Here is a 19,479-nt window from a genome sequence, read left to right on the forward strand (position 1 = left end):
TGAACAGTTACGTTATGTTCAGGACTTTCTCATTTACTTAACGAATACTGCGTGAGGGGGTGAGAAACTGGCCAAGAGTTGTGGAAGTGTACATAAGTGTAAGCATAAATTAAATTTGCATGTGCAAGAGAAGCTTTGTAAAGGTGTAAATCGCAAATTAGTTCCTGATTTAGTTCAGGATCGTTCTCACTGCCATAATGGTACTTTTAAAGTACACATACATTAAAAATAAATAAATAACAACTTAATTAAAACATGATACTTTATAAGTTGTGTACCATTAGGCTAGACTCCCATGTGTTCATACTGAATTGTGAGCTGGTGTTAACATTATTAATATTAAGCTTGAGACCAAATACCTTAGAGAAATTATTTATGGTACTAATTGCTTTGCTGACCTCTGCAGAATTGTTTAAAATTCCCAAAAATGTTGATACCTTGAAAAAAATGTCATATTTACATAGCGAGAAAGAATCGGTGTGACAAGCAAAAAAAAGAAAAGAGATCGGGCAACCTTGTCTAATGCCCCTAGATAGAAAAAAAATCTACTAGAATCTCACCTGATCATTTTAACAGAGCTGCTGCACTCTGTGTATAGGGTTGTAATCGCATTTCTAAAAAAAATTCCAAATTTAAAATAATTAATGTTGCCAACATGAATTTGTGTTCCACTGTATCGAATGCTTTATTAAAATCAATAAATAGTATTAGGTTGACATCATTTGAGAAGGTGCCTGTAATCAATAAATTCAAGAATAAGACGAATATTATTACATGTATGTCTCCCTTTCATGAAACCAGACAGAGACTGATCAATTAGAGAATCCAACCCTAATTTTAGCCTGCTGGCAAAGATAAGAAAAAACTATTTGGCATCAGTGTTTAATAAAGTTATAGGTCTCCACCCATCTAGAGATAATTTATCCTTATTTGGCTTCGGGATTAGGGTAATTACCCCCTGTCTAAGAGAAGGAGGTAAAATTCCATTCATTATAGATTCATTAAACATAGCTAAAATAAAAGGGGAAAGGGCATCTCTGAAAGTTTAAAAAATGTCATTCGTGAGACCATCATTAACAGGAGATTTGATGCCTTTCTTAATATTGTCAATCGTTTCTCTAATACTAAGTTCTTTCTCACAAATATTACCAAATTCATTGTTAACAAAGGTATTATTATCCAAGTTTTCTAAAAAAGGATTCCATTAAGGAATACTGTATTTCAGAGCTGGAATATAACGTTTGATCAAATTCTGATATATGTTTTGAGATTGTAGGTAAATTATCTGTGACATTATTATTTATGCATAATTTGTTAATTGATAATCTTTCACCATTTCTTTTTTCTAGAGAATAAAAATATATTTTTTTCACCATGCTCAAGCCACTTTCTTCTGGAGTGTATGAAAGCACCTTTTGCGTTTTCCTCATAATGTTTATTTAAATCCTCTTGTAATTTAATGAGATTTTGAGCTTCTTCTTCTGTTAAATCTGTTTTAACACACAGGATACCAAACTCTTGGATGATGGGTAGTATTTTGGTCTATTTATTTCTGGCAATTTCTTTTACTCATTTTAATGGCTAAACTCCTAACTTTATATTTCATAAGTTCCCAGTGCAGTCCATATTGGTTAGTAATTAATCCCTGTTTATAGTATTTTTCAATTATCCTTAAGACATCACACTTAAATTCATCATTTAATAATAAACCGACTTCTACTCATGTGCTTTCCACTGTCATTAGTGGTAATAGAAATGCGAATAGATTTATGGTCTGCAAAAACTGCAGTATCAGTAGTAACATTGTCTACCAAGGGTGTCAACTCCTCTGATATTAACCATAGATCTATACAAGACCACAAAGACAAGTCACTATTCTGCCACTTATATAAGAGTTTTTGAGTGTTAATTTTTCGCCAGACATCAATAAATCCTGAATTATTGCATAATCCAGAAATTATTTTATTACTAGCATTATCTTTTACTCCTTTGGGAGGCCATCTATCCAAGTTATTATCTGGGACAACATTAAAATTACTCCCAAGTATAAATTTTGCAGTCATGTATTTAGTTGATTGGTCTGCAATTCGTGTTTCTAATTCATGAAGTAAAAACTGATTTGTAGATTTGCAATTAGTACCATAAATATTTGCAATAATATATTGCTTTGTGAGTCCTCCAGTATGAGCATTATCCACCTTCCATTATTATTACTCTCATTGTGAAGAATTTTTTCCCCTGAAATTTCCTCAGAGTATAGCGACCCCTGCTGATCTATTTGAACCATGACTCAACCAAATGTCCTGACCCCACTGATTCTTCCAAAAATTATAATCAGCCTTTGAACTATGTTTCTTGTAATAAATACAAATTTGCCCTTTTATCTTTCAGAAACAAAAAGATAGCCTTTCTTTTATTTAAATTGCGGATGTCTCTAACATTAAGAGAAATTAAATAAAAAGTCAGGATTAAAAATAAATTGAACAACTTAGTTTACTAAGCAAAAAGTACAACAATTCCCGGTCGACCCTTCTGTGTTAATGAATATGAACTTATTAAAAAAAATACATTCTATATAGTTTATATATTGTAAGTGAAGGATATGTCAAAAAGAGAGAAGAAAAAAATATATATATGTGTGTATATGTGTGTGTGTGCAGAACATCCTAAAGTATAAGAGTTTAAACAAATGACTTTTTTTTCTTTTTTTCTTTTTTAATTAACATTACCTGAACACCGGAATTTCATTAGAACGGCGTGCCAACAGTCAACAGTTTTCCCTCTCTTGTATTACTCTGGTTTCTAAAACAGTAAATTCATCAGAGCTCCATTTTGTCGTCTTTTGGTTGAATCTGAATCCCATCCACATACGCCTTCGCTCCAACAAAGTACGCCGTCTTTCCAGCTTTTCTGGCGCGCTCCTCCTCTGGCCACAACTGCAGTCTCGCTGCTCTATCAGTGGCCGTCAAATCGTCCTTGAACTGCAACTTGCTAGTTTTCAAGTACTTGCTGTTTTTTGCTGCCTTCCAGAGAATTTCTTTCTCAGAACGTGAAATGAAACGAAATATCACAGGCCTCGCTCGCTGGTTCTCACTGTTGATCCTGCCCAGTCGATGAGCTATATCAACTGTGCTTGTGTTGAAGGTTGGAACTACAGCCCGACACACCTCCTTGACTCTGGCCTTGACATCCTCTTTGCTGTTCTCCGATAACCCATAGAGCCGTAAACTCCATCTCCTTCCATAGTGCTCCACGTCAGATAGAACTTCGCAATTTTTTGTTCATAAGCCTCATGTTTCTGTTTATGATGATCCATTTCAATGCGAATACCATCCATTTCGTTGTAAATGCATTCCACTTTACTCCGCAGATCTTCGACGAGCACAGCATTTTCAGACACCTTGCTTCAATTCTGTCGGACCTTTCGTTAATTAAATTATAGAAATCAATCAAGGAGAACTTTTTCTTTTCTTACTCTCAGGGCTACTTGTTCTGTCTCTCTTACTCTTCTCAGTATTAGTATCCTTGACGTCGCAATGTACTTCACTTTGTATGTGCACTTTGTTCTACATTCCCCGCCATGGCAGTGGTAACATTGAAGGCCGAACTCTACACAATTCAGTCAAAAGTCTGGAGAAATAAAATCATGGCGTAGAAGTTAATATTATTCAGTGATTTGACACAAAGTTCATATTGTTACGGGACTGACGAGACGTGAGACGTGCGGATCCATATGCAAGCTTTTAATGAGAAGAGACGTGGTCATAACAGGCAGGGTTGAACAGTGGCAAACAGGTATAACATGGGCGAGACAAAGAGTAAACAAAGACAAGCATGGGTCGATGATCGGCGAACAGTATCGAAAGGGGCTAGACAGGAGAGGTAATCCAAAACGTAAGCGATAGTCCAGGCAGGGAAAAACACAATCCGACAAAGGCGAGGCAAGGCAAGGCAAGACTAGGGAAGCCAACAGGGGCTCTGTAGGGCAGCGATAAATGCATACAATACTTGGCAGTGAGGGAAAGAAAGTCCAAGGCTTATAAAGAGTGTCTGATTGGATACAGCTGTGTGCGTGTGATCAGATGAGCGTGTGATTAGTGAGATGGCTGATGGGAAATGCAGTCCATTGTGATGTGATGTGTGGTGTGAAAGTCAATATGATGGTAGGGCGACCTCTTGTGGCAGTCGGACAGAAGAGCAGGCCCAGGATTCGTAACACATATAATATAAATCTTGTTGTCATTACATAATAAAAATAATGTTAGAAGAGAAAAGGCCGGGAAAGTTAACTCCACTTAAAAAAGAATGTCTGTTCCGACCACCATCTTGGAAGAGCCCCCATTTAGCCGCTATCCCCCTATCGTGGGAGCGGCCTTTGTTGGTGTGACGTCACACCGACAAGAAGCTGAGAATGGCCTGATTTGAAAAAGGGGATATTACTTATAAAGATAAAAAAAAATACCACTGGGTGGATTTTTATCATTATAGGGTGGTTGGGTACACACACTGCCAACACACATTTATGTTCAAACAACATACAAAAGTGAGTTTTGCATCCAATGACCCCTTTAGAGTACTTGTTTTGCATACCAGAAAATCTGTCCATGTCCAGGCTCTCAACGCATGGCTTGCAGTGCTTACGTTAAAATACAGAGTGTGAAATAATAAAATAATATGTTAAAATAATGTGCGCTCTTATCATTCTGTGGACAAAATCCCATGAACTTCTGTATATGCACATATACGCTCATCTGTTTTCAATGCAGCTAACTTTCATTTGTTTTCAATGCAGCTAACTTCGCATCGCTTCATGTCATCTTCCCACTCATTAATCTATGACAGGTCCTTTACTGCAAAAAGACAGTCATTGTGACACTGTAAAGTGATGAAACTATGGTGGCATGTGCTTTTTTTTTAAACGATTTTCGCAGGTTTCACATTATATTATCGGTTCGGAAAATATGTCAATGTGACTAGAAACACCAGAGACCGGAAATGTAAAGCACTGTTCCATTCGGGAGAGACGTCCGCATTCAGAAAATGGTGGATTAGATTGTGTTTTATTAACGTCTACACCTACCCCAACCCTAAACAATAATGCAAAAACAGTAATTATTGATGTAGAGTATGACAAAAACTGCGCTATATTTATGTTCGCATGTCCAGTAGCCGCAGCTGTATCCCTTCTAACCTTAAACACAAATGTTGTTTGTGTGAGAACATGATGTGTAGTGTGACAGCGGCATTGTTTGTCGGCGATAGCAACAGTAACTAAGGGTGGGCATGTCTTTGCGAATGGTCATTTGTCTTAAAAGTCTGTCTGGTGTGTCTGGAACAGCTTTAAAGTGGTTTAAATTGTACGGACTGTTCGCAGTTCATTTCTTTGGGTGGTTACAGATCTGAGATTAGCTCTGTATGTAATGGTGTTCCTCAGGGCTCAGTTTTAGGCCCTTTACTTTTCAAAATTCAAATTTAAATATTTATTTGTTCTTAGACATCTGTTCTGATCGCTCGTTCTTCACTCTCATTTCTATGCTGATGATACTCTCATCTATGTACAGTATATCTGTATTCAAAACCTGGTGAAAACCTTGATGTCTGTTATCTTTCTTACTGTATTTCTGAGGTAAAAACATGCATGAAGAATAATTTCCTTTTCCTGAAAAGTGGTCAACCTGAATTCATGCTTTTTTGTTTCCTGTCATCAAATATTTAAAGCTGGTTCCCTGGCTCTGTCTGTTGATGGCTCTGTTTTGGAGACTAAAAGTAAAATGAGGAAGCTTGGAGTTACCTTTAATGCCAGTTTTGATCATTTTGTAAAGAACGCATTTAAAGCATCCTTTTTTCATCTTTGAAAAAATAGCAAGATTGCATCCTACAGCAGAGAAGTTGATCAAATTAAACACTTAACAAGCTGCAATACTTACTACTTGGTGGCCAGGATCCTGACTGGGACCAGGCTATGCATATTGCTCCTATTTTGAAGTCAAGTTTCATGTTGATTTTAAAATTATGATGCTGACATACAAAGAATTACATGGCTTGGGTCCACATTATTTATCCACATTGTTAATTCCTTACACCCCTAGATGCCATAGAAGTGTAATGAAATATTTAGCAAATATGCTGTATATGTAACTTGTTGATTTTTCCCATTTCTTTTTCAGAGCTGCAACAAACTGTGAGTTGTATGTGTTATCGAAGAAAAGCCTTGATGAAGCATTGAAATGTTACCCTAGCATTTTTGAGCAAATGCAAAGTGCAGCTGATGAGATGAAATACCAGTTACACAAAGGAGATCTTCAGATAAACACATTTACAAAGCCTGGCTCTGCAGGAGAGACTTTCCTTCGGACTGGATGTAAGTTGTTTAATGTTGAACTGATGCATTTAATTTATGTAAGTTCAGGCACACAATTCATGACATGCAAACTACCAGAATTTCTTTACTGCTCACAATAAATACATAGCGTTAATCTTTTATAATCTCATTAGGTCATTTGGCTTAGATAACCTCAACCAACAGGAAAACTATTTTACATTATGGTCATGGAAAACTTGAATGATTGGAAAAGGCATGGAAATTTCTGTAATAAATGTACAGTTTTATTTAGTTATGCTCTCTTAAATGTTTTGTAGGCTGAAAAGTGCTCTTCTGCTGAGTAAAATCGGGCAAAATGGCACTCTGCTCATTAGGAAATCTTAAAAGCACGCTGGTTACCACTCTTTCCCATGTCACTTTATCATAGAGTCTCTAATAATTTGGCAAGCATAAAACAAACATTTCTTTAGAGCTTGGAGACGGGCACTTGAGCAAATGTACTACGACAGTTCATGCAGAGCCAGTTGCAAAAGGAGCAGAAGCATCATATACTTGTATATGTTTGAGTGTCGTCTGGTGCATTCTGTCCACTTGTCATGCTTCAGTTTTTGATGCCTAAAGAGTGATAAATTTTTGCTCACTGACTGACTAGCAAATGTTAGAAAAAACAGAAAGGAGGCAGATCTTGTACATGAAAATATTTCTGCAGAATAGTAGTAACACAGACCACGAAGCACCAATGTGGTGAGAGGTGTCTTGAGGTCATGAGTATGCTATAACATCCCAGTAGTAAATTTCTCTTGACTGCATTATCTGCATTCATCTGATGAACACAACATGTAATATGGTGTTTCTGTCCTTATAGGTGTAAAACTTTATAGGGAACACATGGCTGAGGAAGAACACAGAGCTGAACTCCGTTCTCGTTCTTTGGGCATTAGACTATGCACATCAATCTCATCCATGCTCATCCAATTCTTCCTGAAGAATTTCAACACCATGAGAAGAATGCACAACAAAACCATTGATCCTGAGAACAATTTTCGAGTGATCTATCAGTACACATCCTGTCTGCTGATTACAGTTTTTTCTGGTCAATAACATTCATGGTGTGTATGGTATCTCTTGTGCATTTTAGCAGTTCTCTTAGTTAGAGGTAATACAGTGAAATACAAAAGTGTTCAAAAGTGTCCAAATACTTTTGGGGCCACTATATGACAGATAGAGATAGGGATTTTTTCCTATCAAAGCTGCACTTCAGTCATTAAACATATTACTATTGCTAATTCTTAAGGCTCATTCACACTGAGAACTATATGAATATGAGGTTTAAAATGATGACAACAAAGAATTACATGGCTTGGGTCCACATTATTTATCCACATTGTTAATTCCTTACACCCCTAGATGCCATAGAAGTGTAATGAAATATTTAGCAAATATGCTGTATATGTAACTTGTTGATTTTTCCCATTTCTTTCAGAGCTGCAACAAACTGTGAGTTGTATGTGTTATCGAAGAAAAGCCTTGATGAAGCATTGAAATGTTACCCTAGCATTTTTGAGCAAATGCAAAGTGCAGCTGATGAGATGAAATACCAGTTACACAAAGGAGATCTTCAGATAAACACATTTACAAAGCCTGGCTCTGCAGGAGAGACTTTCCTTCGGACTGGATGTAAGTTGTTTAATGTTGAACTGATGCATTTAATTTATGTAAGTTCAGGCACACAATTCATGACATGCAAACTACCAGAATTTCTTTACTGCTCACAATAAATACATAGCGTTAATCTTTTATAATCTCATTAGGTCATTTGGCTTAGATAACCTCAACCAACAGGAAAACTATTTTACATTATGGTCATGGAAAACTTGAATGATTGGAAAAGGCATGGAAATTTCTGTAATAAATGTACAGTTTTATTTAGTTATGCTCTCTTAAATGTTTTGTAGGCTGAAAAGTGCTCTTCTGCTGAGTAAAATCGGGCAAAATGGCACTCTGCTCATTAGGAAATCTTAAAAGCACGCTGGTTACCACTCTTTCCCATGTCACTTTATCATAGAGTCTCTAATAATTTGGCAAGCATAAAACAAACATTTCTTTAGAGCTTGGAGACGGGCACTTGAGCAAATGTACTACGACAGTTCATGCAGAGCCAGTTGCAAAAGGAGCAGAAGCATCATATACTTGTATATGTTTGAGTGTCGTCTGGTGCATTCTGTCCACTTGTCATGCTTCAGTTTTTGATGCCTAAAGAGTGATAAATTTTTGCTCACTGACTGACTAGCAAATGTTAGAAAAAACAGAAAGGAGGCAGATCTTGTACATGAAAATATTTCTGCAGAATAGTAGTAACACAGACCACGAAGCACCAATGTGGTGAGAGGTGTCTTGAGGTCATGAGTATGCTATAACATCCCAGTAGTAAATTTCTCTTGACTGCATTATCTGCATTCATCTGATGAACACAACATGTAATATGGTGTTTCTGTCCTTATAGGTGTAAAACTTTATAGGGAACACATGGCTGAGGAAGAACACAGAGCTGAACTCCGTTCTCGTTCTTTGGGCATTAGACTATGCACATCAATCTCATCCATGCTCATCCAATTCTTCCTGAAGAATTTCAACACCATGAGAAGAATGCACAACAAAACCATTGATCCTGAGAACAATTTTCGAGTGATCTATCAGTACACATCCTGTCTGCTGATTACAGTTTTTTTCTGGTCAATAACATTCATGGTGTGTATGGTATCTCTTGTGCATTTTAGCAGTTCTCTTAGTTAGAGGTAATACAGTGAAATACAAAAGTGTTCAAAAGTGTCCAAATACTTTTTGGGGCCACTATATGACAGATAGAGATAGGGATTTTTTTCCTATCAAAGCTGCACTTCAGTCATTAAACATATTACTATTGCTAATTCTTAAGGCTCATTCACACTGAGAACTATATGAATATGAGGTTTAAAATGATGACAACACAGAAAAACAATCTTGTTGGAATTTGTTTTCTAGCTGATGAATGATAAAAACATTGACAACCAATCAAAATCATTCCTATTTTAACACATGTATTGCACTTATGTTTATAGAACATATATTAAATGTGTAATATATATTATAGGTTTTAGTTTTCATTCTTGGTGTGAAGCGGCCTTTAGGATTAGGGATATGAACAAACTTTTAACTCTGTGTATTAAACACAAGGGCTTTTCACACTTGAAATAGTTAACCCAGGGCCATTCTAAACCCAGGAAAACATAATCCTGGATTATGTTGCTTCATATTTCACATGGTTCATTATCTATGTGGAGTTAACAATTAATCCTGGATATTCATGAACTGATGTTTCACACTATACATTCCTAAACCCTGGGTTAACGTTCTTATATACATTTTTGTGGTGTCAGTATCATTGATTGGATGAAAGCAACACATGACCTGTTTACAGGCTCTAGCATTGTGCATCCTCAATAGGCTATATTGACTGACTGTACTGTCAAGTTTTTCCTAAATGGACTTTTCGGACTATAAAAGGTCTGATTGACATGTTTTATGTCACCATTTGATATTTTTGCCCCCAAACACTGAAACAACTTTTTATACAACAAATGGTGTTTCTGTGACTGTCCAGTGCATTGGTTGCATTGATTGGTGCACTGTCCAGTGGTTGCTAAGCATCTAGTCAGAACATTGTAACACATTGTAATTAATTTACACTGTACACATTTGGCACCGCAATGCAAGGTTAACACTGCAAAAGTGAGTTTAGAACAATGATAACCCTTGGTAAGCACAGTGTGAAAAGCCCTATAATGGTTCATTCAAAACTCTTGAGACTTTTTTTGAATTGGTGTTTATTTTAAGCTAATTATTACATACAGTTACGCTGTCTGTTGTACAGTTCCTTACTCCAGAGGATCCTCTATGTTAAACATCAATTACTGACACAAACGCTAAATATGAAAAAGGCTCTCATCTCTTTCTCTCTCTCTCTCTCTCTGTAGCCCACTGTGTTTGATGTTGACTATTATTTATACTTGCTCACAATGGTTGTTGAGTTCCTTCAGATAATTGAGGTGAGCCAAAGATTATAACTTATTTACATTCAATCTCAGATTATTCCCCTAACATAACACACATACATTACAACCGAGATACTATAAGGATGTAGGCCTCATGAAATTTAATTCTCCCACATTTCTTTCAGATCATCCTGAAGTTTCGCATTTGTTATTATGACGATAGTGGAACCTATGTTTCAGAATACAGATCAACGTCCCGTAACTACATGAAGAGCAAAGTGGGATTTGTCTTTGATATGGTCTTTTCATTTCCATATGGTCTTATAATTTTTCGCCAGATGAAAAAGGAGCCGGTGACATTCTTGCCTATGATTATTTATGTCCGGATTGCTCACTTGCCACGCATTATTTCACTATTAGTGTTTATGTGGAGAGAAGAACAATCATTAACAAACAAGTATGTATTTTAGTGATATTTGTCCATTAACCTGATTTACATTTAATTAAAATATTGCATTATAGTAAATTTTTCATTTGCAAAACAGTTACATTTGCTTTTTTTTTTTTTTTTTTGTGTTTTCAGTCTTATGTGGATTAGGATGATCAAGTACTTTGTACATTCCTTCCTCTTCATCCACTGTGCAGCAGTACTCTGCATTTCATTTGTTGAGAGTCATGGAATAATGTCATGGATTGATGAAACAGGTGAGGGAAAAATATATAAAAACATAAGATGATTTAAAGGAGTCAGCTCATGAGGAATCACGGTTTAAAAACATACTGAACTCAAATGTGGAAAATGCTCATAAGAACTAAATTACTTGGGATGTGCTGTATCTGCTGTTGTCTCTCACTGCTCAGGCCAGAGATTAAGATCATGGTTTGTCCATTACTGTCCCACTGCACAGGCTGGAGACAAAGAACAAGGAATGTCTGTTGAAAGGGTACATTTATCCATTTCCAATGTGGAGGAGATTGCAATTTGGTGCTTCTTCATTCCAGTGCTATGACTGACTGTTGGCATCAGAGGTGGCAAACAGTGTGGCCCACCCCTCTTCCCCTGTGAAACTGATTTTAATAATCTAAAGGCCCTTTCACACTGATTGAGAAAATTTGGCGCAGATGTTTTTGTTTCGTGCTTGTTTCGCACTGTGTGAAAGCACCTTTTGTCATTGATTCGCATCACGCTCAATGTGAAACGACCTTAAAGCACACAGTTAGAACAATGTCTTTAAATTTCTACCAATGAGAAAAATACATACATCTGAGAGATGCTTCTCTTACATTCACCTTGCGTGAATGTAGCCTTGGCCAGAAGGAGCTAATGTCATCAGATGGTTTTCAATACACCTTGGGCATTTTGACCCTGAACTGTAACACTCTCCTGTTGGTGGGTTGGCAATGGTGGCCAAATCACTGCCCATCGTCTCCTCCAGGTTTCCAGCTTTGCTCTTCTCTCCTATTACATAACCAACAAGAGGCTCTTTCAGCTGCCTCCCGAATCCTGTGGACTGCTACCTTCCTCTCTGTTCCTGTTAGTCCAATTAACATTCTCCAGATCAACTGGGCCAGGAATCCTCTACAGCCAACCTTGACTGGGAACAGCCATGCCTGTCACCTTTTCTCCTAACAGTTTTGCAAAAGATTTTGAGAGAAGGTTTTTCATGTTGGTTTCTGATGTGTTTGCCATTTCTTGCATCTTTCTTGTCCCAGAGTATTAGCCAGTGTTCTGTGCACCCTTTCATGGTGCCATCTTTATCATCCTTGGAAAAGTTCTGTTTTACACCCTGACAAGATGTGTGCCATGGTGCCCCGCTCTCCACAAAGCTTACATAGTGGGTAGGGTGACCATACGTTCCATTTTTCCCAGACGCGTCCTGGCCAGGATTTCTATATTGCTTTGATTCAAAGTACCTCAAGAGCGTTTCGAAAACATAAGGAACCGATGTCATAACCGCACGCAAACAAAGCCAAAACCTAGATATTTAAGGCAATATTGAAATCCTGGCCAGGATGCGTCCGGGAAAAATGGCACATATGGTCACCCTAATAGTGGGCTCACCCTCAATCCTCACTTATGCAAATTTGTTGGGGTTGAAAGTGTGCCAGAAAAAGACGCAGAAAGGTTTGAGCCTCCATAGGTCTGCCCATGTGATTTTCCTCTTTTGAAGATCCCATTTGGTCCAGGCTCCCTATGATGCTAGCTTCACAGCTCTTGATCGTTGTCCTTCCTCTTCCAGGTTCTGTACTTCCTCACAGGGATGTGCACAGACATTTTGAGGGGCAGGGGCAGGGACAAGTGGAAAAAAGGGCACTTAAAACTTTTTCTAAACAAAACATTAAATATATTAGGAGTGTGCGATATTGACTCAAATATATCTCAATATTTTCTGGGATTTTATCGATAACAATAATTAGATGATATTTTGCTGAGTGTGTTATTGTGCTGATCTTAAGGACTACCGTGGACAGCTGACTCCTAGTTTTTGATATTCTGTGTGGTGATCAGTTCACAGCAGTGATGGAAATTAATCTTTTCCAGTAAGTTTAAATTGATTTTTACCTTTTATGGGCATTTTTACCTTTATAAAACCTTTTTTTTCTAAAAGTGTGCATCATCTTTTCAGCAGTGTTAATTTTGACAGGCATTTTTGATTTAGTCTTAGTCTTTATCTTGAGACGAAAATACTTAATAGTCTTAGTCACATTTTAGTCATTTGAGTCTTTCATAGTTTTAATCTAGTTTTAGTCGACGAAAAGTCATTGCATTTTTGTCAACTTTTAGTTTTAGTCAAACTGCAGTTACCAACATTTATTTTGGTAGCAAAAATAGTCATTAATTATTCTCTCTTTAGACCAAATCAATTGAGCTTATGAGAAATTTGAATCAAGGTTTGAATTTGGAAAAACTGGAATAAATTATTACAATTTTCATTTTTTGGTAGAAATCCAAATTAAACTAATTTTTCAGATACAGCAAGTTTACTTAAGTATACATTTTTTGTTGGTTAACATTGATGACACAAATAGGTATTTAATTAGGAATGCTGTCCCTTTAAGATGGAAGATATGCATGTAATACTGACACACATTCAGTTTTCACCCACCTGTTTACGTTCACTTAAGCCATAACCGACTGTATTTACGTGAGATACTCTACACGATAGACATTTGGACTGCTGTGTGTGTATTCGAGCACTGAGAACTGATCATGTGCTGTATGAAAACTGAAGTGGAGCGTGCGCGAGAGAGAGCACTTCTGTTTCTATCAGCGCGATTCTGCCTATCGCGCCTTCACTAACTTTAAGTTAAACGACAATGAATTGTGACTCCTGGGTCACCCTATCCCTAACCCCTCAGGTGCTGAGACCCATTGTTTCAGATCACTAGTTCGCGTTTTGGTAGCCTATCCGTCCACTGTGGCTGCCATACTGAGACTAGATATGCAAACTCGTCATCCTATTGCAATCTAGTGACAGGGATCCACATTTTGAAAGACAAAAGAGTTAATTTACAACTATAGGATGTATTTTGAATGTCCGGTAGTCCTCAAATAACATTCTAGTCCCGTCTCGTCTTGTTAATGAAGACGCGGCATACATTTTGTCATAGTTTTTATCGTCAGATATTAGTTTTAGCTCGTCAATGTCTCGTCTTAGTCACAGAAAAAGGTTCGTTAACGAATATTTTTCGTCGTCGTCTTCGTTTGACTAAATTAACACTGCTTTTCAGTCAAATTCTTAAATTGAATCAGTCAATAATATGTCATTTGGGCTGTTACCAAGCAAATTAAATCAATATAGACAAAATTAATCTTTGCAATGCAGAGAAAACACAGAAGCTGCATTAGAAAGGGCATTTAGATGCATTTACACATGGTTTAATATCACATTTGTAATCATGCTGCTCTTTGGTGGAAAAAAAGCTCTGTTCACAGCAAGCCGTTTTAGTATTTTGGGGGCAGTCGTGGCCTAATGGATAGAGAGTTGGACTTGTAACCTAAAGGTCTCAGGTCTGGCAGGAATTGTCGCTGAAGGGAGTGAATAACCAGCGCTCTCTCCACCCTCAATACCACGACTGAGGTGAGACCCTTGAGTAAGGCACTGAACCCCCAACTGCTCCCATTGGCTGCCCACTGCTCCGGGTGTGTGATCTGAGAAAGTGATCATTATTATTGGGGATTTAAAAAAAAGCACTGGGTGGATTTCTATCATTATAGGGTGGATGTGTACACACACTACCAACGCACATTTATGTTCAAACAACATGTAAAAGTGGATTTCGTATCCGATGACCCCTTTAAACCTCACTCTGGCCCACGTTGCCATATGGTCAAGACCTGTCAATACCCACCTTGCCTCCACATAGGTTGTGGTTGATACGGTAAGATCATCCATTAAACCTCTTATTGGGGGTTGTCAGATTCCCGATTCCATTCTTGGTTCTCTTTTTGAAAAGGTTCTGTTCACACATGATCTCTTAATGGTAACTTATCTGTAATTTACCGGTAAAGACTGTATGTGTGAAAGGGGCTAAACTCTTCCTCTGCATATGCTGTGAATTTGAATTGCTTAACGTTCATCTGGGAAAACAGTGTGCATTATCTCACTAGATTTGTAACGTAAAGCATTTATAAACCTTTGCCAACACAGGAGAATACATCAATAGCCCTAGATTAGTTAAAATATTTAAAAATACAACTGCCTTGTTTTTACTTTTTGTGATTAAAAGACAAATATTTTGTAATTGAAAATTTCTTAAAAATAGTGTTAAAATATTGTCTCGTGAGCTAAGTGTATTGTCACTAAGCAGTGATATAGCTCATCATTTTCCAACTGTATGATATAGCTTTCATTTTTCAGGGCAACCATATATTCATGAAAAAAAGCAATACATTTTCCATAGTATCCTTTCAAATGTTAAAGTTGCCACAGTCATTGCATGCTGCCCTCTTGGCCTCATACACCTACGTCAATCTTTCCTGGAGTCTTTCCAGTGTCACCGAACGTCCTCGGTTACCATCCAGACTTCCTTGGAAGTCGTTGGTTGCCCAGAAATTCATAAGAATACTTAAATCTGAGAGATGCTTCTCTTACATTCACCTTGCATGTATGTAGCCTTGGCCAGAAGGAGCTGATATCACACAGGGTGCAGGGAACAGCAGTGAACGCGCACTAACACTGTGAACACACCCAAAGCAGTGGGCAGTCATTTATGCTGCAGCTTCCGGGGAGCAGTTTTCGGTGCCTTGCTCAAGGGCACCTCAGTCATGGTATTGAAGGTGGAAGAGAGCGTACATTCACTCCCACCTACAATTCCTGCCATACCTGAGACTCGAACTCTCAACCTTTAGGTTACGAGTCCGACTCTCTAACCATTAGCCCCAGTTTGTAATATTGTATTGTATAACATTTGTAACACCTTTATTGGGGTTGCAGGGATCACAGCCATATCTCTGTCCATCTTCTCCTGGATTCCAGCTTTGCTTCTCTCTCCTATTCCATAGCCAACAAGAGGCTCTTTCTGTTGCCTACCTCATCCTGTGGATTGCTACCTTTTTCTGCTTTCCTGTTAGTCCAGTTGCTGTGAACATTGTCCATACCTACTGGGCCAGGAATCCTCTACAGTCAACCTCTAAAGGGAAAAGCCATGGCTGCCACCCATTCTCCTGACAGTTTTGCAAAGGATTTTGATATTTTCAAGGTCTTGGTGGCATCTTTCTTCCCATTGGGAAGTTTGATCAATATAATCTTCTTTGCATCATCAGACCACAGAACCACATTATGTATGGCTTGTCAGGTCTACTTGGGGGAATTGCAGTCTTCCTGCCAGATTTACTCCCATCTCCCATGCCTGGGCCTTTTGTAATACTGTAGGTTGTTACATTACTTCTCAAATCACCACCAGAATATCATTGGCTTTTGGGCTTTTCACTCTTTAAATATTTAAACCGGGCCTATTCTATACCCTGGATAAATTAAATCCTGGCTTATCTTGTTTAACATTTCACATTTCACATTTACCTGGGGCTAACAGTTAATCCTGGGTATTCATAAACTGATGATAAACATTGTACATTCCAAAACCCTGGGTTAATGCTCTTACTTGCATATTTGCGGTGTGTTATTGATTGGATGAACACAGCATGCAAAGTGTTTACATAAAGGATGTAAACAATATGCATGTGAATATGAGGCAAGCTGTTGAGTGTCTGTTGATAAACATCTACAGTAGTTGTAACATTCTAACGCTGTCCACTGCACAGACAGAATGAGCGGTGCGAATGACGTAATCTCCAGGTTGTAAAATCTGGCAAAGGTGTCCTGTGAAGACCACTTGCTGCCAGACAAATATCCTGAATCGATATACCCAGGTGAAAAACAAGTGCACTTCCATAATGTATTTAAAGTGCTCTATTTTCGCGCACTAATTTTGTACTTAATATACTAAAAATGATCCTTTAGTACTTTATTATGGAAGTGTACTTGTTTTTCACCTGGGTACCTTTAGCCCAAGCCCACAATGAAGCCATTTTTCTTGTGGAGTGGGCATGTACTCCCCACGGACAGGCCTCGTTCTTAGAAGCATACGCCAACGCGATCGCTTCCACAATCCAATGTGACAGCTGCTGTTTCGACACTGGTCCTTTGATACGGCCCCTGAAACATAAACAGCTGCTCCGCTAGTCTAAAATGACTAGTCCTCTCCAGATAAGCTTGCAGAGCACGGACTGGGCATAGTGGGTGTATCGCTAGCTCCGAATCCAGAGGAGCAAACGCATGTAGCGTGATGACCTGCACTCTAAATGACGTAGAAAGCATTTTAGGCACATACCCCCTGCAGCCTACACATACCCCCCCGTCTAGCCTGCAGTCTAACCATACAGTCATCTTTACTGAACTCCATACACGCAGTGCTCGTAAACAGTGCATGTTTGTCACCCACCCTCTTACCACATGCCAAAGTAAGTAAAAGCACCATCTTGAATGAGAACACCTTCAACTCTGCTGAGAGCAGGGGCTCAAAGGGTGGCTCAGAGAGTGCACTGAGCACCAAGGACAGATCCCACACTGGTAACATATTAGGGTACCAACCGAACGATCACCGATAGGCAAATGGAAAGCCGAAATAGCAGCCACATAAACTTTTAGAGTAGATGGCGTGCGTCGAGCATCCAAGCAGTCCTGAAGAAATGACAGACACGTCACAGCTGGCTGGATCCTTGTCTTTCATCACACACCATGAAGCGAAAACTTTCCCTTTCAGACTATATAGGCATCTGGTAGATGGAGCTCTCGCTTCTGCAATTGTATCCAAGACTCGCTGAGATACGTTTAGCGTCCGCCCTTCGCACTGACCTGCCAAACATGCAGGTTCCATAGCCCGCCTGGGGTGCCACATCGAGCCCTTTGCCTGAGATAAAAGATCTCTTTTATCTCACCCTGACTGGGCCACCCCTGGACAGCATGTCGGCGCCGCAGTTCTGTCGGCCCAAAGAGCATGAACCTGATGGTTGATATAGGATACCACTGTTGTGTTGTCTGTCTGAACCAGTACGTGTTGATCCTTTACTAGTGGAAGAAAGCCTTGCAAAGCTAAATACACTGCCTTCAACTCTAGGCAGTTTATATGCCACTTCACTTGTGCAATTATCCAAGCCGATCTGCTGTCACAAAGGGCTCCCCAGCCCATCAATGACGTATCCGTAGTGATGACTTTTCTACTGACAACCCATCGAGACGCCCTGCTCGAACATCCTCGTGTTGAACCAGGGGGTTAGCGTCCTCGTGTATCTGCGAGTCACCAAGATGCACAACTGGCCATTCTTCCACACTCCGCGTGGCACTCGAGATTTCAACCACAGCTGAATATGAGTAGTCTCATATGTAGAAGCCTGAGATGGCACACCACAGCTGCTGCTGCCGCCATATGCCCTAACAGTCTCTGAAAGCATTCCAGAATCACCACTCTCCCCAGGTTGAACGAGGTGAGAGAGCTGACCAAAGACTGAATTAGATCTTGAGAGAGACACTCTCTCAATTGCGAATCCATATCCATTCCCAAGTATGTGATGTTCTGCATGGGGTGAAGCTTGCTCTTCTGCACATTGATCATCAGTCCTAGATGCTTCAGATGTTCTAGAAGCTGACATATGTGGTTTTCCAGTGTGTCCCGCGACTGGGCTATAACAAGCTAGTCATCCAGATAATTCAGAATGCGAATTCCACTCTGCCTGAGAGGGGAAAGTACTGCATTTATGGCGCTTTTCCACTGCATGGTACGACTCGGCTCGGCACGGTACAGCACGGCTCGGTTCGGCTCGGTTTGCGTTTCCACTGCAGTTTAGTACTGCTTTAGAGTGGGCGGGATTATTCACGTGTCGTTATAGTTGCGCCGCCTCTACTGCCGTGACATCATCATAATCGCGCCAAAAACAAACACACAACATTCTATTGCCTGCTTTGCCAAGAAAGAAAGCGAATCTCTGCTCGCAGAATCAGTGCATCCCTGTCTGTCACATCTGACATCACGCCGCTGAAGCGGGGTAGTCTACGTGCAATCTGAAGCCTATACCTGCTTGTGACCGTGTTCAGCACCTATTCTGACACTCCTGGAAGTGCGCGCCACACATCCGTATAGTGAGAGAGGGGTTGAGGTGCCTTGTGACAAGTCCGGGACAGCTCGCTGTCTGATGACGGGGAACTTCCCACCACTTCAGTGTAGGGCTGTGCGATATGACGATATATATCGGATGGACGAAATAAAAAGTCTATAATTTCATATTATGTTCTATCGTTTATTTCGTGGTGTCGCAAAATACATTGTTTATGGTAATACTTTTTAATCATTTGGATGAGTGCGATCTTTACACGCCACCCACGGGGCGTGAAGGGGAGACAGAACCAGGTGGAGAACGACCAGAACAAAACGAGGAGCTCGTTCCTAAACGAGGGACTACATCTGTAGCAAGGACACGCATTTTTAAGCACTGCAGTTTTAAAACAACCGATTTTAAGCCGTTGAAACACAAACAACAGAGCTATATGCATGCGCCGTCTCCGTTTCTAGAGAGGACCGCGCATTTTATTTTATTTTATTGACTTTGAATGATTACATAAACACACT

At 39.2% G+C, this 19,479-nt stretch overlaps 1 protein-coding gene across 1 annotated transcript in view; it reads left to right on the forward strand.

Annotated features, from left to right (window-relative positions):
• Positions 1–19,479, forward strand: part of LOC131540740 (uncharacterized) — a 112,454-nt gene that overhangs the window by 80,889 nt on the left and 12,086 nt on the right. The window contains exons 35-39 of the mRNA XM_058775965.1: positions 6,168–6,361; positions 8,826–9,070; positions 10,336–10,407; positions 10,539–10,810; positions 10,937–11,058. Coding sequence (XP_058631948.1) covers positions 6,168–6,361; positions 8,826–9,070; positions 10,336–10,407; positions 10,539–10,810; positions 10,937–11,058 — 905 coding nt within the window. The remainder of the gene's footprint in view (positions 1–6,167; positions 6,362–8,825; positions 9,071–10,335; positions 10,408–10,538; positions 10,811–10,936; positions 11,059–19,479) is intronic.

Source organism: Onychostoma macrolepis, chromosome 05 (assembly GCF_012432095.1).
Source record: "Onychostoma macrolepis isolate SWU-2019 chromosome 05, ASM1243209v1, whole genome shotgun sequence".
In the NCBI taxonomy this organism is placed as follows: domain Eukaryota; kingdom Metazoa; phylum Chordata; class Actinopteri; order Cypriniformes; family Cyprinidae; genus Onychostoma; species Onychostoma macrolepis.